At 51.2% G+C, this 19,075-nt stretch overlaps 1 protein-coding gene across 6 annotated transcripts in view; it reads right to left on the reverse strand.

The window, feature by feature from the left end:
* B3GAT1 (beta-1,3-glucuronyltransferase 1) overlaps positions 1-19,075 on the reverse strand; it is a 49,323-nt gene that overhangs the window by 10,072 nt on the left and 20,176 nt on the right. For 2 of the 6 annotated variants that reach the window (XM_027888074.1, XM_027888073.1), the window contains 3 exons: positions 4,229-4,347; positions 3,925-4,071; positions 694-1,202 (listed from right to left, as the gene is read on the reverse strand). In XM_027888074.1, coding sequence (XP_027743875.1) covers positions 694-1,202; positions 3,925-4,071; positions 4,229-4,232 — 660 coding nt within the window. In that variant the 5' untranslated portion in view covers positions 4,233-4,347. Of the gene's footprint in view, positions 1-693; positions 1,203-3,924; positions 4,072-4,211; positions 4,348-19,075 lie in introns of all 6 variants that reach the window. The other 4 variants (XM_027888075.1, XM_027888077.1, XM_027888076.1 and 1 more) reach the window with 4 other exon arrangements.

Raw genomic sequence — 19,075 nt, forward strand, 5'->3', positions numbered from 1 at the left:
ACTCTTGGGGATGGGCCCCTGTGCAGGGACATGAACTGAAAGGAATTAACAAGACAGCCAAGTGCTGGAGAAGAAAGGTGGATAACACCAGCTCAGGAACCAGCTGGAAATCTCCTCCAGCATGTGGAGTGGAAGGAGGATGGCCAAGGTTTCTCTGCTAGGCATGTGCTGCTGCACAGGCAAGTTGGACAGCAGGGGATGTTCCAACCCTAACAAGGCTCCCCACACGGGAGGGCAGCTCCTCATTAGCCTCCTTTGCAGTGAAAGCTGCCTCCTGATCCCATGCCACAGGTAAACAGGGGTTCCTTTTACTCCACACACACGATTTGAAGAATCTCCATCATATGTGAAATGGGAAAAGTCATGGGATTATCAGTTCCAGGACTGAACTCGCCCATTTCTCTGTACGAAAATGGCATCAATGGCATCCTGGCAGATGAAACGGGTCTTGGGAAGGCACTGCAAACGATTTCTCCTCTTGGCTATATGAACCACTACAGAAACATTCCTGGACCTCACGGGGTGTTAGTTCCTGGATGAATGACTCTGGGAAACACATAGAGTAGAGAAGCCCCAGAGAAAACCTGAGGATGGGGAGCAGACTGACCCAGAGCTCAGGAGAGGACGTGCCCAGCATTTTTCCCATCACCCTCACCCCCACCCCACTCTCAGGTTGCCCAGGCGGGGTCTTACCTCCTCAAAGAGCTCCAGGCTGTAGGTGTTGTCGTCATCAGCAAAGTAAACGATCCCGGGCTGGCTGTTGTTCTTGTTGAAGGTCTCTCTCAGCCACCTGAGGGCGAGGTTCCTCTGCATGGTGCCGCGGGGGATGCGGGGGTCCCTCATGTCCCCGCGCAGTTTGTAGTTGCGCGGGGTCTCCACGTTGAGGTGGGTGTAGTTGAGCCCCGTGTCCCGCAGCAGGCGGGTGATGAGCGGGGTGCGGCGCTGGGAGTCCTCCACCAGGATCCAGTGCAGGTTGGGCACGTGCAGGAGGGTGTTGGCCAGGCGGGTGAGCTCTGCCTTCTGCACGGGCCGGCTGTAGGTGGGGGTGACGACGTGGATGGTGGGCAGCGTGTCCGACCACGGGGGCGGGCGCGTGTAAACATACTCTGTCCTCACCACCTCCACAATGTCCCGGTCCGACAGGCAGTATTCCTTGGAGTCCAAGCCTGCAGCGAGATCACGCTGGGAGTCACCACCATCATCTGGGCAAGGGCATGGAGAGAAGAGAAAGCCGCATGGACTCGGGGCGTCCGACACCCCCCCCGAGCGAGCCGGGCTGCTTGCTAACAGCACGTCACCCCCGTGGGCTCAGAGGAAAGGAGGCTTTAATAAATAGGGACACAAATAAATAAAGGATTCAGGGACAAACACACGTGAGAAAAGAGGGTTCTGCTGTTGAGAAAACCGGCACTGAACGAGGCCCGGGAGCTCAGGGCAGCGCTGATGAGGGCTCACAATAAGCAAGCTTCAAAAAGCACCCAGAAGAGACAGGACTGTAGAGGAATTAGATCTAGATAAAGAAAATAGCCATGTGGATTGATGACCTGACATTCCTGAAGAGCTCCAGTGCTCTGGGTGCCGTGCTCAGTGGGACAGGACTCCTGGCTCTGCACTCAGGGGCTGGAGCACCTGGATTAGGAGGCAGGGAACTAACTGGTGGAAAACACCAACCCAGTGAAGACCCCCAGCAGCAGGACACTGCAGAACCCCTCTGCTCTCTGGTAGGCACAGATGGGGCACAGAGAAGTGGGGAAAGGCACACTTCAAACCCAGCAATGGAGGGGAGGAATTAAAGCCTGTAATTGTAGGCTTTTTCCTGCAGAGACTTTCACCTGCCTCTGACTAACCTCTCCTCAAAAAGATCCCACCAGCCTCTGAACAGAGCAGCCCATTCAGCAGTGTGGATGTGAACAGTGAACAGCACACAGATCAGATACCCTGATCCAAACATATAAAATCCTTGCAAATAGACTTGTTCACCATCGGCTCAAGGAAAAATACAATGTTGATGCCCCTGACGGTTTTCCAGGGTGCAACTTCCACAGTCTCCACTGCAGAGCAGCAGGAATGCTGTGGTCTAGAGAGATGAAGGGAGACCTCCATTCAGGATGTAAGCCTGCCTCTCCAGTGGGCACAAAACACTTTGAGCCACAGATTTTGCAAAACCAGCTACTCCCAGGAACTGCAGATGAGAAAGAAGAGGAGCAGCCAGCCATTAGATCTGACCCAGCAGGGTACTGCCTATGGTTTTTTCATAGCATGTTATTCTTCCATCTGCACAGGCTTTGATACAGTCCTGGACCAAATGAAGGCCTCGTACTCCATGGCATTGACAGAGAGAGGGTGGATTTTTGGGGGAGGGAATAGGGATGAGGTGTCCTCCACAGGTTGATATCACTCCCTATACAAGGAAAAGCACATCATCACGCAGCAGAGCCCTCTGAAAGCAGAGAACACTGGAATGAATTCAAAAATAAATCTGCAAAATGCATTGGACACGGACAGAAATGTAATTAGCCAGGACGGTGCCTGGGACAGCCTGCAAACCCCTGCAGGTCAAACCCTCAGCTGCAAACGTGGCAGCACTGCTGTTCTGGGCATCTCCAGGTGCACATCTCTTCCAGCACCTGCTACCAAAGGATCTCAGAAATGCTTCACAAGAATAAAATGGTTTCTCTCAAGAGCTTGGAGATCGGTCTCTATCTCCACTCACTTTCCACTGGAGGCTCAGAGAAGCAGAGAAGTGTCTTAGCAAGGTCATCAGTAAGTTCTCCACTGAGTCAGAGCAGAGCAGTCTCTGTGCTGTAACTTCAGTGGCCATTCACAGAAAACAGCTGCCAGTTTCCAGGGCAGTGAATCAAAATGCTCTACAGACAGACAGCATATTCTTAGCAGTCTTTAAAGTCCTGTTTTAGACCCCAGCAGATCCTTCATCCTCTGGAACATTGTCCACCTTCCAGGGGGGATCACAGTCATTTTTTTCCTGCTAAAAGTTTCATGGGTGGCTGTCAGGGGAAAGGTGAAGCTGCTTAGGACAGACTCTGAACCTCCTACAACTCAAGCTGCACATCAGCAAAGGGATAAGCAACTGTGGAGGATGGGGGATAAACACTAAATGGAAAAGGGAAGGGAATCTCCCTGAGAAAGGGGTCAGGAAGGATGAGAGGGACCTGAAGATGAGCTGGCCTTCTTTACCACAGAGCAGCCTCCCCCAGCCGACCCACCTGCCCTCAGCAGAAGGGCAGAACCAAGAAGGAAGAAGGCAGGAGGCAATGTGGCTTCTTCCAGCCCCCAAGAGCTTCCACAGCCCTTAGATATCGCTGCTGTGCCAAGAACAGGATCAAAACTAAGACCCTTCAGGCCAGAGATGTTCCCTCAGAACTTCCTTTAATCACCTAATTCGGGCCAGGGCTCTATTTCCTGTGATGTGTGACAGGCACTGTGGAAACCAACTTCTCAGAGCTCTGTAACTCCACCAGGAGAGATCTCCTTCAAGGGCAAGGGCTCCAGTTTGGTGCTTTCCTTAAAAAGTGCTTTCTGCCTCACGTCTCAAGCAGCAGCTTTGTTTCCTCCACTCTCCTTTTTGCGGCTTTCCTGCTGGAATAAGTTGTGTGCTGAGAGCTGAAAAGGCCAGCAGGAAGGGAATCCTCTCGTCAGGGAACAAAGGAAAGCAGTACTCTGGATTTGGGCCACAGAGAGCTCTCCAAGTGCAGTGAGCACATCCCATGACTTGGAGTTTGATGGCTCTGAGGAACCCCTGCGAGCACTGGGCTGTTCCTACAGCAGAATTGGGGAGGCTCCTGCATGAGCATGGTCTGGGAGCTGAGATGAGCATGGGCTGCCATGAAGAAATGAAATGGGAGAGGAGATGAGGACGAGGGAGGGATGCACAGACTTGGCATGGGCTGGTTTGATTTCTCTCACCCTTGTGCACTGCAAGCAGTGGAGCAATGGTGCTCTGGTGCCAGACGGTGATTAGTAGTGTCCAGGGCAGAACTATCAGCACGATAGCCAGGATGTCTCGTCTCTTCGGCATCTCCAAGACTGACTGGACCCACAGCTCCTCATTACCTGACAGTGAAAACCCCAGAGACAGAACAGCAGAGCACATGGAGAACAGAAATAAATGGGCAAGAAGGAGCAGGGACAGAGAGAGAGAGAACGCGAGAGAGGGAGAGAGCAGCGAAGGCGACACGACTCGTGGGTCTTACCAGTGCTTACAACCCACCCATTGCAGAAGCAGGTTTGGAGGGGCCTCGGCTGCTGAGACCAGGAGCAGGAGGGCACTTCTGCAGGGCACTGCTGGAGCCGCCAGCAGGAACTTCAGGGAATCATTTGGAAGGGAACCTGCAACAGAAGAGCAAAGGCGAGTAGGCAGAGAAAAGTACTGGGGAGCTGCTTCACAGAGCTCACAAATCCCCTCAAGAAGAACAAATCCAGCTGGGGCAGTGAGCAGCAACAGTGTGTCCCACCCCTCCAGGGAGATGCCTTCTGGGTGTGCAGAGCCTTGCTTTCCTTTGCCTGCACTTGTCAAGCAAGGCCCTTGCTTCAGCCAAGCGAGAGCTGCTCAGTGCCGCGGTGTCCGAACCATTCCGAGGGGAGAAGCACCTTCACCACAAGGCAGCCAAGCCTCACACACCACGTGCCAGGCCCAAGGCCAAGGAGAGAGCAGAGATCATCACAACCAAATCACCAGCTGACCCATCAGCGAGGGCTGTGACCCTCCAGACCCTGCCCCTCAGCCAGGCAGAGCACTCGTGGGGGCTGCACCTCTGCTCCTGGGAGCATGGCTCCCCTGCAGCTGCTGATCCCACGTTTTTCCCATCACTGCTCCTCTCACCTCACCCCATCCCATCCCATCCCATCCCAGTGGCATTTCAGCCCAGGCTTCCAACAGCCTGTTCAGGTTCGTTCCTTCCATCCCAGAGGTGCTGTGGCTGGAGTGTATTAAAGTGCCACAACGGCTTAGTTTGATTCCACACGAGCACATACAAGATTTAAGCAGGCTGTATTTCATCCAAGCAGCTTGGCAGGCAAAGCACAGCACTTAGCAGGGCCACGCAGGGTGGGCAGTTTGCAAACATGGGTAGCAGTTTAGTACCACTGCTCCCATGTGGGGGAACGCATTAGTCGGCTGCTAAGAGGGCTGCAGTGCAAGGGAGAGCCCGGGAATACCACAGTGGGATGCAGGGAAAAAAAACCTGCTCTGGGAAGAGCACTGATCTCCCACTGCCTGGTCAGTCACCACCAGTGACCTGGAAATTATCAGATCCCCTCCTTAAATCAGAGCGAGCTCCCCGGGCCTGGGCTTATGGATATGATGCTGCTTTGCAAAACGTTGTCCCTGAGCTTGCTTTTTCTTGGTTGCATGGAGAAATCCAGGTTCAGATCCCTGCTTAGCCCAAATTGGATGAGTGAATGGATGAATTTCCCTTGCCCATGCTTTGGCCACTGGGCTGTACAGTCAGGCTCTGGTACTGAGCCCAGTGGAAGCCTTGCAGTGAAATGGCTCCAAGATCTGACAGGTTGTCCTCCTAGAGGAATATTGATGTTCAAGTTGCTGGACAGAACCTGGCTCTTCCCAATTAGCACTCCAATCACAGAGGTATTAAGGAGAACACAGGTTGGGCTTTTGTCCCTAAAAAAAATAAATATCCTTCAACTAAAGTTTCAGGTGATTCCTTTTTTTCCCCGCACGCACAAAGCCTGAAACTCATCAAAAATTTCCAACCAACTCCAGCAAACAGCCAGTTCCCCACTCAGAGTTCTTTCATTTTTTTTTTTTTTCATTGGTGAAAGCAGACAAAAAAAAAAAAAAATACAGGGAGAAAAAGGAGGAATTATTCCAGCAAACATCAGCCAATCCAGGCTCAACTCAGCCTCCTCCCATGGGACGGGCTGACCCTGGGCTCGGTAGGATGGAGAATGGTCACCTCTGGGCTGGGGGTGCTGCTCTGATTTCCAGCCCTTCAGCACAAGGGAAAAACGAGCAGGCTCCAGTGATTTGTGCACTGGTCTCTCCAGCATCGATTCCTTTTAATTTGCCTCGGAGCATTTGGCAACTCCCTGGTCAGTCAGCTGTCACTGTGCAGCTCCAGCTGCCAAGGGCCAGCACAGCCCACTCATGCCCCAGCAGGGAGAGCTGTTGGCTTGGGCTGGCAGCAGGGAGCTCCAGGGGACAGGGAATGGTCCCTTCCGTGGCCCCCTGGAGCTGGCTGAGCTCTGCTTGCACCGTGGGCCATTTGGAACTGCACATGTGAGCCAGCTCAGTGGCTGTGAATAATGTCCTCTGTGCCCAAAAGGGACAACATCCCAGCATGAATCCCAGTTATCCCAGTTGGAGAGGGTGGGATGGGCAGAACGTGGAACCACAGCCCACAGCCTGACCCCCAGTTCTGAGCCACACCAAGCAGCATCCACGGAGCACCAAGGACTCTGCCCTGCAGCAAAGCCATCTGCTCACTGCTGGTTCCTGAAGGGATTCCTTTTGTGGAAGACCCTGAGGACCATCAAGGGCCTTGGTTGGGGGTGACAGCAGCTCTCAGGGTAACAAAGCCACGCTCTCCCCTCACTACAGCCACCAAAGGTGAAATCCATGTCCTCCCGTGAGCAACACCAGCCAGGGTCTACGTGGCAGCCTGTGATTTTACACTGCTGGTGAGAGAAATCACAGCTTCGCAGCCCAAGGCAGAGGGCTTGCCCTGCATCCCAAAAATCCCTTGTTGCCAGAGCCAAATGATGATTTTTTGTTGCTGTTTATGGCACCAGCCAAAAATGGGGCTGGGAGAAACGATGCTCCTCTTCAAGGCCCTTCCCTGGAAGGGAAGGGGCTCTTCTAATCTACTCCCTTCCCCATCATGATACTGCTCTTCCATTCCCACTGAAAACATTCAAAACAAAACCTGCTTTGTTCAGATTGTCAGTTTAAGGCTCCTTGCTATCTCCTCCTCCACAGGGAAAAGATGGAGGAGGAACAAATTTAAACATCTGTTTAAAAAATCAAACTATTTCCCACTACAGAAAGTATACTTTCTATTTATTTTTTTTTTCCCCGCAGTTTTGAAAAAGCAGGGTAAAGACACAAACCATCAGCTCAAATGCAAGTGATTTTGGGGTTAAAATACCTCTAAAACAAAGGTGTTTTGCACTGTTTGGAAAGAATCAGATGCCACATAGTGAAAGAGAACCCCATCCTCCGGCAGAGGGCAATGGTGTCGAGGCACGACAGCGTGGAAAGGGCACTCATCTAATAAAAAAAGCTTTAATAAATCCTGGAGCCACGTGTCAGTAACATGCTGGATTATTAAACACTGAAGATTCTTTTTTTAAATCAACTTAATTGGCATCAGCTCTGACACTTGCCATAGGAAGCACTAATTTGATCTGCAACCTTTATAGTCGGTTTTACCTCCTTCCCTCCTTTGGGGCTGCTCAGCCCCAGTGTCATTAATCCTTGGTTTGCCCACATTGAACAGAAGTGATTTAAAAAAAAGTTAAACTGAAGAACGGCTTGATTTGAGTTTGTGTCTATACATGGCACTGGAGTAAAAACATTGTCTAGATGTAAGGCAAACACACTCAGAAAACCCCAAACAAACACAACAAACAGTTGTGTTCCAAAACAGCCAGGAAATAACAAACAAACACAGCCAAAACCTGCGACAAAAGCTTTACAATGAAAATAAACACTCACATTTCAGGATACAAAGTATATTCTCACCAGCAGCTTTCCCCTCCAGGCAAAGTATCCCCTAAATCTAAACACAAAAAAAGCAAAAGCAACTGGTTCTGATTCCTGCTGAAAACAATGATGTTGGAGCAGCACCAGCCAGAGCTGGTCCCTTTGCTCTGCCCACCAAAATCCAGGGAGCAGCTGGAGCACTGTGACCCAAAAACCCTCCTGGATTCACATCCAGGCTCAGCCAGAGGAAAGTGAGGCACGGGGAGATTTCAGCAATCCCCCCAGCACAGCAGACCCTCAGACCAAGGGGACAGGTCGGACAGGGCTTGGAGCAACCTGGTCTGATGAAAGGTGTCCCATGGCAGGGCTTGGAACTACCTGATCTTTAAGGTCCCTTCCAGCCCAAATCCCATTCTGGGATTATGTGGTTCTGCAACCAGGGCTCTGCCACCTCCAGGTGCTCCACACACACCCCTGGCTCCTTTCCACGCCAGGGAAAGCCTCTGTCTAAGATTTTGGTGTTTGGTAGGACAGCCTTGTAAAGCACAGGCTAAAAATAAAGGTAGTAATAAAAGCCTCTTGCTCGTTAATTACTCTGCAAGCCATTACTGCCTCAAAACCCCATAACTTTAATGGGGGCTATTATAAGTATAGCAGCAAAACTGTGGAGCTAATTACTGTTTAGTTATTAAGCAGAACATAGCCAGAACTGAGTAATGAGCACACAGAATTGCTTCTCCTTCGAGGATTTAATCAGGGGTGCTGCAGAGGGGACGAAAGGACAGAGGTTTTGCAGCCAGGATGGGAGGACCTCCCTTGAGCTCCAGCTGAACTGGGCAGCACAAAGCTTGAATGGCGAGTCAACAGAGGGAGGGAGAATGATCCAGAAATGTTTCAGACCACTGTTTGCAATCTGCCAGCTAGAGGAGAGCTGGATTCATCCCTGGAATTAACACCACGGAGCCAACGCAGCCCAGGTCTGTGAGGGTTTGCATCGTCTCTTCATCCAGCATTTGTTTTCTTTCTTTTAAAAAAAATTAAATAATTCCTATGGTCAGAATTAGAGAAATCATGCATTCTCCTCTTTTCTTTCTTTAAAAAATTCAGAAATATTGGAAAAGCCTGGTAAGGAAGCTCAGTTTTTGGGAGGCTGTTTTTTCACTCAAGGCTTTTGCCCAGCCTCACCTACAAACCACAGCTGTGTCACTGCACTTGCTGTGGGTCACTCCTCGTGTTTTCCAAGCTGTTACAGAAAATAAGACACATGATTTCCCCAACTTTGCAACAGCTGAGGCAAAACCTGACCTGCTCTCCCCCTCCAGCCCTGAGCCTCGTTGCAACAAATGGGATCAAAACCATAGATTATCTCACAGAAAAAAAAAATTAATATTAACCAAGCTTCTCAGAACAACACTTAAATTTTAAAGCAAGCATGAGTAAAGTGGATCAAGGGAGCTCAACACAAGCACAATTAGCTTCTGGAACTTATTGCCACAGGATACTAAGAAGAACAAGAACTTAACAGGATTCGGAAAAGGATTAGTTGTGTATGTGAATAAACTGCATATCCAGAATTAGAATGAACCACCCACTAGTTTGGAAAACATATAAACCCTTGAGTTTCAGAGCTTCAGCCAAATTTTAATAAGCATCAGAAACTTTCTCTTCTCCAGATTAATCTTTCCCCCCCTCCATGCTAAAAACAGGACAGGAGATGTGATGGCACTGCTCTTATGCTGCTACACTGCCTGGTACTGAGATTTCACTGCTTCCAACAGCAAGGCACATCTTCTGGTAAAGCTTTAAAATATCTGATTCCTTGTCCTAAATGTATTTGCTTTCCTGTACACTGCAATCATTGCCACAGTGCCCAAGTGCTGCCAAGGATTTCTCCAAGATCCTCAGCTACAGGCACTGCACTTCCTTTCTTTGTTGCTCCAAAGACACACAGGGGTCTTTTCCAAGGATGGAATCCTTTTATTAAGTGGTTTTGGAAAGGGCTGAACCTGGGCTTTGCAATCTTACAGCGATAAACAAAGCAGAAAGACAAAATGTGCTTGGCAATAGAGACTGATGTGGATCCTTCATGTCCGAGAGAGTCTGACCAGGGAATGCAGCTCTGCCCTTTCTGCTTTTGGAAGGTGCCCTGGTCTGTCAGTCTGGATTGGCAGGACTCTCTCCAGCCAGGAAAGCTGTGGGTTGACTCAGGTCTTGGATGAGAAAGCATCTACAGCACCCAGCCCTTCTTGATAAACGGCTGCACTTCACACATGGTTTTTAAAAAGCATCTCTATCAAGATGAAAAGCTGTTTGACTTACAGCCCACTTCCAAAATAGAAAGACAACTGGGAGTTGTTTTTCTTGGAGAGAAGTTGGTGGATTTTAAGGTTGCTTGTGGGTGAATGCTGAATGAGGGCTGGGAAAAGAGTGCTCCAACAATTAGCTCACCCAAGGGCTTCTCCATCAAGCCTCCTTAGCCGGTGACACCACGATACCTTGAGTTGTCCCCTCTGCTCGGCTCAGCTCACATCAGCATTGTCAGGATCACTCACACCCATTCCCAGGCTCTCTATTTCCACCTCTGTGGGCTGCGCTGCACCGAGTGTGTTTTGTGCACCGCTGACTTCCACGGGCTTGAAAAAGTGACACTAACAAAGGATGACCCAATTTCCACCTGATTGGACTGAATTCCGCAGCTCCATAATAGGCTTTGCATATGCTTTGTCCAGAGGGTTTGAAGGCACGTGCTGCCATGTGATAACCTCACAGAAGAGGTCGTAACGAGCAAGCCTCGCTTTTCCAGAGGACCAAACCTCACCTGTGCCGCCAGCAGGTCAGCAAACAGCACTTGTTTCAGCATCTGCAAGGCTGAACTGTAGAGCCAAGCATGCCAAGCTAACACCAGGCCCCGCCGTGGGCTTTTCCTTCTCTCTCCACCCAAGTCAAACAAGTACAACAGAGCAGGGTGATGAAAGAAGGGACATGGCTGTGGAAGACAGACTGTGATGCTCACTAATGCTGCAGCAAGGATTACGCCACCACTTCACAGCTTTTGGTGGTGGCTGAGAGAAGCCCCAGGCTTTTATACGCTCTCTGAATTGAGGGTGAAGGATTCTGTGGGTGCATCTGGAGCCCTGGGCTGGTGGGATACACAAAGAGCTGCCTCCCCTCACACTGGCACCTGGCAAAGTTCACAAACATGACCATCAAACACGAAGAGCTGTGCCCAGCAAGCCCTAATTATCTCCCAGCTCCCAGTGTTCCCAACTCCAGAGCTGGAGATGAGGCTGCTCTCCTCCCACACACCGTTGTCTCTTGACGTGAGGCTGGGGAAGCACAGCAGGGCAGGGCACAGACCTTTCAGCATCACCCACCCTCTACCTGCCATCAGTGCTTACTTTTAATTACTGAGCTCTTCCCTACCCCTGGAAGAAAATAAATCCTGCTCTATTTAAAAAGAGTTATTAATAACCTGATTCTACCACATAAAAGAAAGGGGAAAAAAGAAGTCTTGCAAAGCTATGAGCAAGCTCACCCTCTCCCACCACAGCAAGCCACCACTGAGCTCTCTAAACACCTTAAAAGGGGATTGATTTAGTTTTCAAAAGCATGATTTTTCTTCTTTTGCAATAGCAAACATTGAGTATATTAAAGGTTTTTTCTTTGAAGGCTGCGGAGAAAAACCACGGAGGCATCCAAATTCTCCATTGCTCCTGAAAACAAAAGCTGCTGCTGGCACAGGTCCCTGAAGACAGTGCTGAAGGATGAACTGCTCTGCAGGAGCTGTTGTCAGAGCTGCTGGACAGTGTGTACATGCCTGGGCTGTGAGGTGCTCTGGCCAGGCAGCCAAGAGCATCCCTTGCCGTGGGAGCGCAGCGACGTCTCTCTTGCTCTGAGCGCTCCTGGCACGCCGAGAATTCCCACCCCTCAGCTCCTCCACACTCCTGCTGACACCACTTCCAGCACGTGCTGCTCACCAGGCAGCTGAGGAAGCCTGGAACGAGTTGCTTTGTATTTCAGAGGCGCTCAGAGCAGCCACGCAGGGAATTGGAGCTGAGGAGCTCCTGGGCTATAAATTCACGTATAAATTTCCGCCTTATTGCCAAGCACCTTTTGCACTGCAGACAAGCCAGGCAGGGCCAGGGCTCCAGGGTTAACTGCTGCACCTACTAGAGCAGCCTGATCCAGGGGCCTCGTGGCCTCCTTAGCTGCTGCCCAGGCAACAAACCCTGCAGCGTCACAGCACACCCCAGCGCTGCAGGAACGGATTGATGTCACAGCAGCAAGTGCCATTCCCTGAGTCACGGGAGTATTTCCTGCAGGTTCTCTCTCTCCTGTGGCTTCGTGGGACACATCCAGCAATGCTGCAGCACTCAGGGCTCTCGGCTCCCTGCTTAGCAGTTGGTCAAGAAATCAGCCCCAGCCATTCCATCAACCTACAGGGAAAATTCCCAGCTCCCATCCCTGTTAAAACAGCTTTTTTCGAAGGGATGAGGCTCAAATCCTGATCCCTGCTCAGCCCTGGGTGGTCAAACAGGGCACAGAGAGCCTGATAGCCTGTGACCTCTGCAAAAGTCACTAATGGGACTGAGGAATTAACATTGATTCTTTGATGCTCTAGCGTGGAAGGGGAAGTGGGGGGGATCTGGGATGATTAAGCAGATGCCCAACTATAATTCAGCAGTTCCAACACAATCAATCCCTGCTCGCAGTCCATTAGTGCAGCCACAAACCTCCACAACCTTCTTGGGAACAGGAAGGTCATTTTGAAACGGTCTCCCCTTGATTTCTGGTCCCTCCCAAATTTTGGCAGGGTGTCCCGACCCTGCTGGGCCTGCTCAGAGGGAGCACACAGGGCTCTCATCCTTCTCCCCTCAGTGAGCACAGAGGCTTTTGCCTGCCTGGGAACCTTTGACATGTCAGGATAACAGGGCCTGAGAGGCATTTGGCAGGGAACCATTTCTTTTCTTCTGCTAGCCTAAAACCCCCATATGCCAATCCAATAAACCCAGAGCTGTTCCAGCATTGCCCAAGGAAATGGGATTTGGCTCTTAGTGGGAAAGGCACGGGCTAAATGCACTCGTTTGTCCAGCTTCCAATCCAAGCCTGGTTCTGACTCTGGCTTCCCTGTGGCTAAATTATTTTGGCTCACCTGCACCTCAGCTTGCTCTGGAGGTGAGATGGAAATAGCTGCCTGCTTTTGGCCAGGAATCACAAGGCTCAAGTAGCTCACAGGTTAAATACAGCAGTGGCACAAGCACTGATGCCCGAGGTGCTGGCAAAGCACAACTCACATCCCACGGCCCGGGTTGCGTGCCTGGGGAAGGTCATTTCTCCTAATTTTAGAATCACCCAAGGGTCAAACCCATCCCAGATCTTCTGAATAAGGAATGGAGAAGCCAGAAAAGCTGGAGGCAGAATGAAGCCAATGGTTTCACTGCCCAGCTCAAAAGAGCAGTGGACACGAGGTCTCACAGGAGGACAGGCACCTACAGGCTCCCCTTCAGCACCACTCCCCAGCCCCTGCCTTTCCCAAGACCATCCTCAGCACTTGGAAAAGCTTGACCTGCCTGGCCAAACCAGCTGGGACATAGGAATATACTCCCTGTGATCTGCAGGGTGTCTCAGCACCAGGGAACTCTGATCTCCGAGTGAGAGCACACACACACGTCATCACGCACAGACAGAGCTGCAGATGTGGCTGAGGGACACACAGACTCCCTTGCAGGGTTTTACCTGCCAGGTGAGGTGCAAGACAAGCCCTTGGGGAGCTGGGAGAAACTGGAGGGTTTGGTAATAGCTGCTCTAAGAATATTGTAATCACGCAGTAATTATGATGCATCTCAAATCAACCAGGCAAATTACCTCGTTATTATTATGACTGTCACCAGCCTTGCATGGCAGAGAGGGAGAACAGGCCATCCCTAGCCCAAGGAGGGAGCAGGGGTAGGAGAGCATCACCAGAGCTACAGCACAGACCCACCACGCTCCCTGCAGGCCTGTCCAACCCACACACTGGCAGCCTGGCAGATTCCTCAAGTGACTGGGGCCACATCTGTACTTCCCTTGGCTGTATCTCAAGGTACAACACTTAATTAGTGAGGTGGATTTTACCTTTTTTTTTTTAATTTAACAGATATCTCGAAGCACAAGAGCAGCCCTTGTGATTTGATTGGAGCTGTCAGTCTTTCAAATGTCATTCTTGGAGATGACTAATCTTTAAAAACACGAGTTACTAAACTCATTGACTCAGCTGACAAGGAGCCAGAAGAGAAAGGATGGTTGAGACAGAGAGGGAGGAACCAGTGGGGCCTGGACTCCAAGTGCTGCATGTGGCTCTAAAGCCTTTTTGCAGCTCGAGGGACGGGGGCTTTGTGAGAAATGCAGAATGCAGGCTGTGGAAATGGGGGCTGTGGCACATCAGTGAGGACATCTCAGCCCACCTGGTCCTCCCAGTCGCTGTTGATGGAGTTTATGGTTCCCCTGAGCCCAGCTCCTGACAATAACCCCAATATCCTCACAGTGCCATAGACAGTTCCTCCTCCACCATGGGAAGAAATAAGCAGCTCCCCCTCCACCCATCCTTTGGGCTTTATTTATAGAAAGGCACCTTGTGTTGCCATTTTCCCTTCTTCCCGAGGCTGCCCTGCCAGGCTCAAGGCAGAGATGGTACCTCTACCTCCAGGATCCAGCCAGCTGCTGCCAAGGGATTCATCTCAGAGTAATTTTATTCAGCGTTATGCCTGCCAGGCCCCTTCTCAGAGCTCTTCTCTGAACACTGGCTGCTTGCACTGGGGAGAATAAAGTAACTAATAACTTAAAGTAACTAACTCTAAGGCAGATGAGACTTCAAACTGAGCCACCCCAGAGCGAGCTGAGCTCTCATCACGTTGTTTCTTAGTCCTGGCCCCCATCCTGACCACTCACATTTCAACCCATCTTTTCAGCGCTCCCCATTTTAGCACTCGCAATTCCCCCCCCCCCGGTAAAAAATCACGCCAGAAATGACGCTCCTTGAACTGACAAACAGAAACAGAGGCTTCTCAAGCCTCCCAGAAGGTCATTCCAGGAGCTGCACGCTCCGGGAAGATGAATACGTTGGAGTCACGCCTCGTGAATGTGCCGCTATTGTGAGAAAGACACTGGAGGAATTATTCATTAGCAGCGACTTCTGTAGCTGTAATCTCCATAACCAGCTGCCGTTTATCCAAGTGGATCAAACCTTTGAATGTCCCTACAAGCCCACATCACACAGCCAAAGCAGCCTCTCCTGGAGCTCTGCATCCCTGCAGCTTCCGAGGAGCTGGGGATGGCAGGAGGGAACGTTCCTGCAGCTCCCCAGGGCTGGAGGGAGCCGGCAGACAGAGAGTGCCATAAACTGGCTGGCAGCCTTTCAAGGGTGGCAGGCTTGTGCCAGATTAGACTCCTCTCTCCCAAATTAGAAGCAAAACGTGCCACTAGAAAGTCAGGTGAAAGCTGTCTCTCAAGGAAGCAAGAGGCTGCCTCTCGGTGCATCTGAGAGCATCCTGCTGATCTGAGCACTGCCAGTGCCTCCCCCCAAAAAAACAGCCCCAGCTCTCAGGGTGCAGCCTCTTTGTGCTGCCCCAAACCTGCCCACGTGCCCTGGCAGACACAGGTCAGGGGTTGCTCACCCCCACCATAAACTGTGCAGGGATTTAATCCCAGCACCATTCTCCCCACATTCCCACAGTCACAGGAAGCCCCTCGTGGAAGCAGAGAAGTGGCATCATTACAAACATTCACCTTCCCCAGCCCTGAGGCCTGAGCTGGGCAGTGTTGTAGTATATATAATGTACTTACATATATACTTCTATACTCCTACTGATCACAGGAGACATGAAAAGACCAAACAGGCATCCTCTCTGCCTCAGTCGTGCAGATTTACATCCAAACACCATCCTTGCCAGTCCTCCAGCACCCAGCAAGCTCCCGGTTCAGACCAGGACTGCCTTACTCCTTACATCTCACCCCCTCCTTCAGAGACCCAGCCCACTCTCAGATCTGCCTCTCAGCATCCATCATGTGCATCTATTATTCAAGAGAAATATCAAGTTATTCATGAGCCAAAATAGGCTCCAGGTACTGCACCAGGCTCTGGCAGAATTCCTCCTGCAAGTTGCTCTTTTCCCAGCCTGGAATCAAAGGGAAGGAGAGCAGATCTGCCCTGGCCTGGGTCCCTCTGGAGACATTTACAGCTTTGTTCTGGTGAGGGACAGGAGTTAACAACCCTGTCAGGCCTCTCCCTCATCATCTGCTTAATGTACCTCGTTAATGGCCACGGCACAGGAGCACTCACCTCCTGCACACTCCACAAACTCCAACCTTCCCCCTGGGCTCGTGCTTGCAGCTCCCCACAAGGACGGGGGGACGGCAGGGCAAGGAGGGCACAGGCAGTGCCGTGGTGCCCAGGGGAGGACAGTGACATTTAACACTATGCTAGAAGCCCCAGCAGAGTTGTTCACACCCCAGGGAGGCATCCAGCCCCAGCAGGAATGCCAGGGTCACATCCACACACACCGTCACAGTTCTGCTTCCCCTCCGATGAGTGAATCCCAACGCGGCAGTGAGGACTGCTCAGGGCAGCGATCACTGCTCTGGGTTGGGTGGGAAGGATTTCTCTCAGCATTGCCCCTCATCTACACACACAGAAAATCCCTCCAGAAGTGCTACCCCTGTGCTGGTGACAAGCACTGGTTGGGCAGGCACGACAGGAGGAGGCGGGAGGGAACACACCAAGCTCAGCGTGTCTCTTATTGCACTGAGAGCACCCTCAGCCCTCCCAAAAGTGAGCAAAGCACATCAGTGCACGCCCCAAAAAAGGCCCAAAATCCTGCACTGGAGCACTCAAAAGTGGAACAACGCTCTGATGTGCTTCTCCTGTGCAAGGATGGGCTGAAGGCCTCAGGACAGCACTGATTCCTCCCACAGGACTGTTGGGTGGCATGATGTTTGTGAGCTGAAGGTGGGAAAAGCTCACTCAGAGTGAGCAGAAGCATTTCAGGGTGATCAGTGTCCCAGCACAGCTCCAGGTTTACTCTGTGTCACAGTCTGTGGGATTCAAATGGAACAATCATAAAAGACCATCTAGTTTAGTCCCACGTGGCCAGAGCAGGGTCACTCCCCAGCATTTGCTGGTTTTTGCTCATTCCCTGAGAAGCCTCCTCTGCGAAGATAAATTTCTTCTTTAGCTGTAGAAGCTGCTCAACAGGGGGAACACACAAAGGATGAAACCTAAAAGGAGTTCAGCCAGAACACTTCAGCACCAAGGTGGAATTTACAGCCAAGTCCAGGGGGAGGTGACCCAGACACCCACCCCACTGCCACACTTGCTGAGCACCTCTCCACACACAACCACAGCAGCACACAAGGGCACCTCAGCCTTGCTTTGTGCCACCAGGACAAGAGTTTGGGCTTATAAAACTACAACTTATCCCAAGTGGGATCCCCGTCCCACTGGTGGCGACAGGAGTGATGGGTTTTATCCACTGAGAGCTTGAGTGGGCCCCAAATCACACTGGCATTATGTTATGATAATGCTGGAAGCATTATAAATGCTCTGTGTGCCAGACAAATCCTGGAGCAGGCTTCCAAATCCCCTCAAAATCCCCACTTGCATCTCCACATTCATCCATTCATGAAATCCAGAGCAGAGCCTCTGCATCCATCCTTTTGCTCCTGGTCTCCTTCCAGCTGAATGGAAGGTGAGGCAGACTCAAGGCATTTCTTCTGGATTAGTCTTTTTTTTCTTTCCCTTCCCAGGTGCCAAACCTGCAGAGGAACCTGCAGGATGATGTCCAGGAGGGCCACTGAGACAAATCCCATGGTCCTTTCTCCTGTCAGAAGGTGAGGTGTGTCTCGTCATCCAAGAGCTCTGCCCACCCACCCCTGCTCCCTGCAGGGCCACAGGTGGAGGCAGATCCTCACAGCAGAGTTTGCCTCCTCTATTCTTTTTGCAGTCAACAAGGGAGAGTTTATTTGGCCTGTTTTAGAGGAATGCCTTTGGGTGAGATGAGCTGCAGCCTGGAAATACCTATTTCTCTTTACTACACAGTAATAGAACACTCAAGCAAAGGGTTTCCCACCTTTTGGGGGTAAGCAGACTTCTCTCCCTGAGCCACAGCTTTCAATTCCCTCTCCACTGCTCTTAAGGAACAGCACAAAAAGCCTCCTACAGCCTCAAACAGAAGCTTAGCTCTTGTCCTGGCTTTAGGAAAACAGCTCAGATCCAGGCAGGAGGGGGATCTTGAGCATTTCCTATTTATTCTGCTGTCACTGCCAGGCATATCACATGGTCTTCCCCATGGATGGGAGGGCTGGAGGGATTTCTGAGGGACCACTGCAGCTGGGAAATTGCTTAAAGGCTCTGTACTTAGAGGTTCCTGGGCAGGACCAGACACAGAGTGAGTGTGGAACACACCCTTCTGTGGCCAGGATGGAAAACACAGCTGAGCAAAGCTGCCTGGATACCCACAGGTACCCACAAAGTGTCCTCCTGCACGGGAATCATTTTATGAGCCTGTCAATGACTCACCTTGAGAAGGGAAAACCAACACACCCAGAGAGGGAGAGGGACAAGAACAGGAGGAGGGCTAAACTGGCTAAATTTGTGGGCCAAAGCACTGTGAGAGAGACCAGGATCTGCTCCCTAGCACTGGGAATTGTTCTCAGCTCTCTCCCCAAGCTCTCAGTTCCCTGGAGGTGTGGAGTTCCCATTAAAGCTGTAGGAGGATATATTCCATAGTGACTAATGTGCTGTGTTAGAGCTCTTGGGGGTGGTCCACGTGTCTACATCAGGATATGGAGATTAATTAGGGGCCACACCCCGTGATCTCTGCTTAGCAAAGCCCCCATGAGCTTCTGGAGGTGAATCCAGCCCTGGTGCCAACTTGCCAACCCAAACACAGACAGCTGGGGATCAAGGGAGAATCCACCCTCGCTCTTCAGACCTGGTGCTTGGCAGAGCTCACTTCTGCTGCCACCAGAGAAGCAGAACACTGGTAGGTAACTGATTCAGGATCCCCACAAGCATAAAAAACAATTTATTACACAGCAGAATAACCCATAAAACAGCCAGTGCAGAGGCCCTTGCAGTGACTTTGCTTCCAGAAGGGGCTTTGCCTTCAGGTGGGTTGAAGCCACACCACGTGCACCTCCAACCAAACAAGACTTAACAGCTACAGCCCACCTGACTTTGCAAGGCTACTGCATGACCCCCAGAGAAAGATGCTGAGCAAGGCCTGCTGTGTCTCCAGAAGTCAGGGATCCTGCTGAGAAGCAGCCCTGGAAGCCAGGCAGCCTCTGGCACTGCTCGTCCCTGCATGATAAAATGCACAGCAGTGCAAGAAAGGACCATGTCCTGTCCTCCTCTGGACT

Source organism: Empidonax traillii, unplaced genomic scaffold, assembly GCF_003031625.1.
Source record: "Empidonax traillii isolate 1590-97213 ecotype Southwest subspecies unplaced genomic scaffold, ASM303162v1 scaffold230:size732421, whole genome shotgun sequence".
NCBI lineage: Eukaryota > Metazoa > Chordata > Aves > Passeriformes > Tyrannidae > Empidonax > Empidonax traillii.